The 6,855-nt window shown below is 40.6% G+C and overlaps 1 protein-coding gene across 1 annotated transcript in view; it reads right to left on the bottom strand.

Moving 5' to 3' along the window:
• Window positions 1–5,445: 5,445 nt before the first annotated feature.
• LOC121949169 (protein DVR-1-like) overlaps window positions 5,446–6,855 on the bottom strand; it is a 65,185-nt gene continuing 63,775 nt past the window's right edge. The window contains exon 3 of the mRNA XM_042494787.1: window positions 5,446–6,554. Within this exon, the coding sequence (XP_042350721.1) occupies window positions 5,701–6,554 (854 nt within the window). The 3' untranslated portion in view covers window positions 5,446–5,700. The remainder of the gene's footprint in view (window positions 6,555–6,855) is intronic.

The raw sequence follows: 6,855 nt of genomic DNA, 5'->3' as shown, positions 1-6,855 counted from the left end.
TCTATGGACCTCTCTATGAGCTGAGTCCTTAATAAAGTTTTGAAGTGAACTGAACTAAATAATGTTAAAATAAAAATAAAATAAAAAGCGCAATATTCTCCTCTGAAATGTTAAATTCACATAAAATGTTGCTGATGTGTTTTTAAATCCCTTTATATTCTGTGGGATAAGTCAGTAAAACAATAACAGCACACACTAGGCGCAAAGCTTTTGCATTTTCACAATTTTAAAGTTTTGTTTAAAGAATTGTGCAGGTCAGACGAGATCCAGCCTTCCCCAAACTGGTGCCACAGAATTGGAGGTACAATATTGTCTCAGATGTTATCATACACTGTAGCTGTAAGATTGACGTGAAGACAGAAATGGAGAGAGCGACTGCAGACAGACACGAAAGGAAGAAGCCACATCCAGTGAGGATGGCTGAGTCATACTGGCTCCACAGGCTCCATCTCGGCTGGTATTGATTATTCATTTCTCATTGACTGAGCACATGTGGGAGAGTGAAACTGCAGAGGAGGAAACAGAGAAAAAATGCTTTCATCTATCGAGTCCCAAAAGAACTGAACTCGGGTCGTGACAGCAGTTAATGACAGCGCAGATCTAACAAAAGTGTCAGTTTGTAGTATTTGTGGTCAACAGGTATTTTACCAACTGTATATATATGACACTCGCCTAATCTCCTCAGTTATTAACTTTTTTTTGTATTATTTTTAAGGCTTTTTGCCTTTATTTGAGAGGACAGTTTAGGCGTGAAAGAGGGAGAGAGACAGGATGACATGCAGCAAAGGGCCGGGGCTGGAATCGAACTCGCGGCCATGTACATGGGGTGCCCACTCTACCAACTGAGCGACTGAGCACCCCAGTTGTTACCTTTTTTAGCGACTTATTGATTGGAAGCTTTGTAACGAATGTATGTAAAGTTTCCAACAGTAATAAAACCTGCAGAAATATTATTCCTGGAAGCTTGGTTTATTTAAAATTATTCTGCTGGGTTTGTTTTTTTTTTTGGTGGAAAAATGGGACAATCCAGGTAAAAATTGGTGCAGGAAAGTAAGCAACATAATGTTTAACTGGTGTATTTTGATAGTACCAGATCATGTCAAAGTCGTGAAATTTCATATCCTATAAAAATGACTTAATGTCAACTGACATTAAACTATTTATCTTACAGAGGACTCCTTAAGTTTCTAGGACGGAGGATTAGGGCCATGTTAAAGAAAAACAAGTGTTAGATTTCAAGAATAAAGTCACAGTTTTATGAGAAAAAAGTTGGAATGTTAGGAGAATAAACTTGTAATATTAGGAGAGTAAAGTTGTACTTTTGGGAGAAAAAAAGTCGTAATTTTACGTGAATAAAGTCATAATTTTAAGAGAAAAAAAGTCGGAATTATACAAGAAAAAGGAATATTATATTACAAAAATAAACATATTGCCAGCAGGCAGCCTCCGGTGGTTGTATGAAAAGTGCTACACATTTAAGTCTGATTTATTGGTAACTGATCGATAGATTGAGATTCTGCTTCACGTCATCCTGAAGGATCAAAAACCACAAATGTTGACCTCATGTTGACTATATAGAGGAAAATTTAGAAGATAATCAAAATCAAAAGTATTCATCTTCTGGGGACCATGATTATCTTTCCTAAATCTCAGGACTATCAATCGAACAGTTCCTGAGATATTCCAGTCAAGACCAAAGTGATGGACTCACAACTGACCGAAAAAAGCCATTCACAGAGCCGCCGTGGTTGAAAAAAAGACTTTCTCTTTTTCCCAGAGCGGGTGACAAAAGCTTTAACTCAGCATCTTTTTTTCTGAGAGCGTTGGAGGAGCTCAGGGCGTCCCCGAGCTTCACCACTGACGAATGCTTTAAGATAATTTGACTCTGCGGCTCGTCTGTAACTGAGTGAAGATTCATTTGGGAGGAGGAGAGCGAGCGACTGTTTGAGTTTTGGAGACAGGAGGAAAACACTTCTGTGAGTGTGACTGTTGGAGATAGAGTGTGTATCGTGGGCCCCAGAGGGTAAAGTGGAAATGACTTTGTCTTTGACAGCAAAGTACTGTTGAGCAGCCCGAGGCTGCTTCTTTTTGCCCGTCTCTCTCTCTGTGCAGCGCCGCGCTCTCTCGCTTTCATTCATCTTCTGTCTCAGTTCAGCGTTGTTACACATCAGAGCAAAAGAAGAAAACAGTGTGATTAAGAAAACTGGCAGAGCAATAAACAGGAAGAGATAATGAAAGGGATGCAAAAACACTTCACTGCTTTCAGATCAAACAGCTTTAAAGAAAAAAAGATGTTTGGATTGATTTTAGTCTGTAGCCACTGGTTATACTGGGCAGATACCACTTTGAAAAAATGTCCCACATTGATTTTCCTGGTTAAATTAAGAATTAATTTAAGGACGGGAAGAGAAAAGGGGGAGGAAAAGAAATATATGGAAGTCATAAATCAGAGTAATTCTCTATATATTCAGTGTTTATGAAATACTTTGTCTCCTGATCTGTTGTTTTTTAATCTCTTAGTCTAATGCTATTTTTTGCTTCTTTTTGTTTTTCTTCTGCCATTTTTGTTGCGTATTTGTGGTGAACAGACAAAAGTATGATGACATGTAAATGATTATATGAAGGACTGATGTCATTGCTTTCTGTGTCTCGAGGATAAATTTGGGGCGGGGAGTGTCTGTCCATGGATTGGTTTGGGGGGATAGAAGCAGGGAGGATAAGCTGTGTTTTAATTTGTTTTTTTTATTTGTGTTTTTCTTTCTCTCTTTACTCTGAGAAATTATTGTATCTCATGTATTTGTGTTTGTCTTCTATATACATTTTAAATATATATTTCTCTTTTTTATTATTATTATTTGTGTTTATTTTGTCTCTCATATGAATGTTAACTTATTATTATTATTATAATTTTTTAATTTCTCTTTATTTACTGGCACCACTCGGCAGTGGGAGGTTGTGGAGGCTGGGCTTGAGTGGGTCCTGTGTGTGCGGCCTGTGCGGTCGTTTTTTCTACAGCCGCAAGTTCGGCTCTTAGACTTTACATTGTGATAACATCACAGATTTTTAATTCATTTTTCTCGGCTCGAGGAAAGTTTTATAAACATGAAACTTCTATGGGTCAAAAATTCAAAATAGAAAGATTCATATTTGACCTTTTTTTACTTCGAGGTGTCCTGTCAACAGATTTAGAGATGGCTCTGTTGAATGGCGGCCCGTGGGGGAAAAGCTTTTTGGAAAATATTTAATTTTTAGCACAACTAAGAACATTTTCAGTTATATTAACAGCAAACATCGCATTTCCAAAACTCTATCCACAAAGTGAGTATTAACAAAAGCTTAATTCAGATGCCTAAACTCTGGAGTACTTATAGGTGATGCCATTTTTCCCAAAAATGATGTCAGGCCGGGCAATTGTTCAAACAAACAACTTTTAATTTTTACACTAAAAAAATGCCTGAAATAAGGAAAACTACAATATTTGCATTTGTCATAGTTTTGTAGCAACACAAAGGTTTCCTCCTGTGTAGTTTTTATGTATAATATAAAAAGTTTAACTGCTCAATAATGTTCAAAAGGCAGCAATAACAGACATTCAGGGAACCTTATAAAAAAAAACAGCGCTGACACCAGCATGGAGAATATTAAGAGTAACATTATAAAAACGTAAGAGGAACCTTCTAGGGGCCAAAAAAAAAAACTGCTCACTAGTTCTCCTCTCGTCTCCACATTCACACCCCAAACTCTCTCCGTCTCTCTCCCACTAATTACTACAACCTGTCAGCCTCTGCCGGTTGCTGTGGCGACCGACCGTCGTCACGGCAACCGCAGTGGTCCGTCTGGCTGGGTGAGGGAGGGAGGAGGGGAGGTGGGGTGTTATCAGGCAGGAAGGTGAGATAAGAGAGTTAATTTCTCCTTCAGCAGATAAAAGAGCGGCTGCGCTGCGTCACTGAAACCAGCGCTGACACCAGCATGGACGATATTTCTATTAATACGGATTTTTACTTTTACACAACAGGCCACTGTAACAGTCAACATTACGCTCTGAAACTTATCAAATCTGCTCGGGAAAACATGATTGGAGAGGGATGTATTAAAAGGACTTTTTCACCCCAAAAATGACCATTTGTAAATGGATCACTTGATTTTCTTCAGAAAACTTTTGCCTCCAAAACTAAACACTTTGATAAAGTTTTGCTGTTGTTCAACATAATCTCTTTAAGACTTAAATTCACTTTTTTCCATGTTTTTGGATTCTTCGTCTTCTTCACTAATGAAGGATAAGATGGAGTAATTAATTTCATTACAGATGATCCTTGTGGGGTGAATTATTCCTTTAAGGATTCTGGCGTCGTGTTTTCTAATATAAAGGACTTTTGTTTTCCAAGAGAAAACACGTTTTATCTTCAGGCTACATTTGCAATTTGAATAGTTGATTATCGATTAGTAAACTGACAAAACATTTTAAGTGCTTAATCAAGGAAAGCCAAACATTACTTGCTCTCATATATGGATTTTTAAAAACCTCTTTTAGACATTTATTTAAGATTTTTATATATTCCCTCTACTCTGTATTGTGTTCTATGTATTTCTTTATATTTCTGTCTTTCTTTTTCTGCTCAGTGTGCTCTTTGTTGTCATTTATCTTTTGTTGTATTTTTCTGTAAAATGTTGGCTTAGTTTTTTCTTTCTTTCTTCCTTTTGTTACTGTTTGTTGTTTTCAGATCCTTTGGCTTCTTGACCTCTTCTGACACATTTTTTTTTTAATTTGTATTCATCTTGATTTTGGAGTTTAATTGTGTGCAGATGAACTAAACTAAACTAAACTAAACAGGTGTTTCAAATTAGCATTTCACCACAAACACAAAGAAAGCGCATATGGTTCTTTTGCATTTTGTACGTTTGGAAAGCTACTGGGACGATGTCCACATCAGAGAAAATAACTTTAACTACGTCTTTTTTCATACTGATATCTCCTTAATATTTTATTGTGAAGTCACCACTTACTTGTGCAGCATTACGGCACGAAGCATGCAGAGCAGAACTGGAGACAAGAGAGAGAAAGAAATATGAGTATCTCAGCTTTAGATTCACTCTGATCACTGAACCGTGACTCTATACGCTGTTTTAAAGAACTTTGACATTTCAGTCACACAAGAGTTTGTTGGGGATATAAACAATGCGATTATGTAAACTCGATGGATGATACATAATCTTATATTGTCTTTTATTATAGTCAGCACAAAACATGTGAAAATGGTGCAGGATTGACCGTACTGAGTGCGTACCCAGGAAATGTATTAAATTAAATTAAACACTGGACTCTTATTCACAGAGCCTTTGGGCCCCTCATAGGCTCGGTGGCCAGAGGCCCCGAGGTCATTTTTATTTTCAGGCGCTGATGAGTACGGACCAAAATTCATGACTTAAGAAAACTTGTCTTTTAAATTCAGTCCTCCAGCGTGGCTTTATTGCAATTTTATTAACATCAGCCTTCATTTTAAAAAAGATGTGTTTAAAGTCGCACAATGATAAAGAAATACAAACGTTAAATTCTTGACTGCAAAGACCCGGCGCATTGAAAAGAAAAACTAATCTGATCAAAAAATCAGAAATGCACTGGGTCACTAGAATTTAATACTTTGAGCCAAAAAGCTTTAAGAAAACATGGCGGATATTCGATAGTCAAACTGTCCACCGACCTCATCGACACCCGCACTCGTCCACCACCATGTCCTGGTAATGCCGCAGCACCACGTTGTCGTTGTTGTCGTAGTAGAGCATGGAGATCGGGGACAGGCGGATGGGGACGCAGCAGGGTTGGGGCGTGCCGAGCGGGTCCAGGGAGTGCACCAGGGTCTGCAGGATTGCGTGGTTGGTGCCGTTCAGACTCTCGCTGAGCGGGAACGGGCACTCGCCGTGGCAGTAGTTGGCCATGTAGCCCTGTGGGGCGATGATCCAGTCCTGCCAGCCCACGTCTTTGAAGTCTATGTAGAGGCGACGGGCTTTGCACACGTTGCTGGGCGTCACGGGGAGGTGGACGGCGCTTCTTCTCTGCCTGGAGCGACACTGATGAGGGTTGAGGGACACGGCGACCAACGAGGCCTGGATCAGCGGCACGGCGAAGGCTGGTTCCAAAGGGAGGGCGTTCCCCGGGTGGAAAGGAAGCAGCTCTTGTGGATCTGCGCTGAGAGGCAGCAGCTCTAAAACCAAACCGTAGTTGCGTCCCGGTTTGCGCCAGCTCTCTGCCAGCGCGGTGAGGTCCAGGGTGATGGAGGCGGTCTCTGGCTGCAGCTGGACGGACTGGGACAGCAGGAGTCTGCGGTTAGCCTGGGGATCGGCTCCCCTCAGCGTGGCTCGAATCACTTTATACAGAGACACGCTGAGGGCCCGGGGCCCCTGCAGGAGCTCGGCCGATCTGATGGGCTTCCAGTGGAACTTGATTTCCAGCCGAGCCAGAGACAGCAGCTCCGCAGGCTGCAGGACGGACATGTTGAAGAAAAGCTGCTTCTGCAGACACGCCTGACAGCTGCTGCTCCAGCCCGACACCAGCCGGCCTGCAACACACCAGCAGGGACAGCAGCCGCTTAACAACAGGGGTTTATTTGGGCTTTTATTCAGGTGGAGATGCACGATAACCTAAATCACAGACACGAATAATTTATCACGACCTATTATTTCTTCTCTCTCTCTCTCACACACACACACACACACACAAACACACACGCACACACGCACACACACACACACACACACACACACACACACACACACTGAGGCTGAACTCTCGCTGCATTTTTAGCAGTTTTCACTGAACCAATTTGCATTTTTTATTTTGTCAAACACCTTAAAATAACG

The sequence above is a fragment of the Plectropomus leopardus genome, chromosome 10 (genome assembly GCF_008729295.1).
Source record: "Plectropomus leopardus isolate mb chromosome 10, YSFRI_Pleo_2.0, whole genome shotgun sequence".
NCBI classification, from domain to species: Eukaryota; Metazoa; Chordata; class Actinopteri; order Perciformes; family Serranidae; genus Plectropomus; species Plectropomus leopardus.
This window is presented reverse-complemented; position numbering and strand designations above follow the sequence as displayed.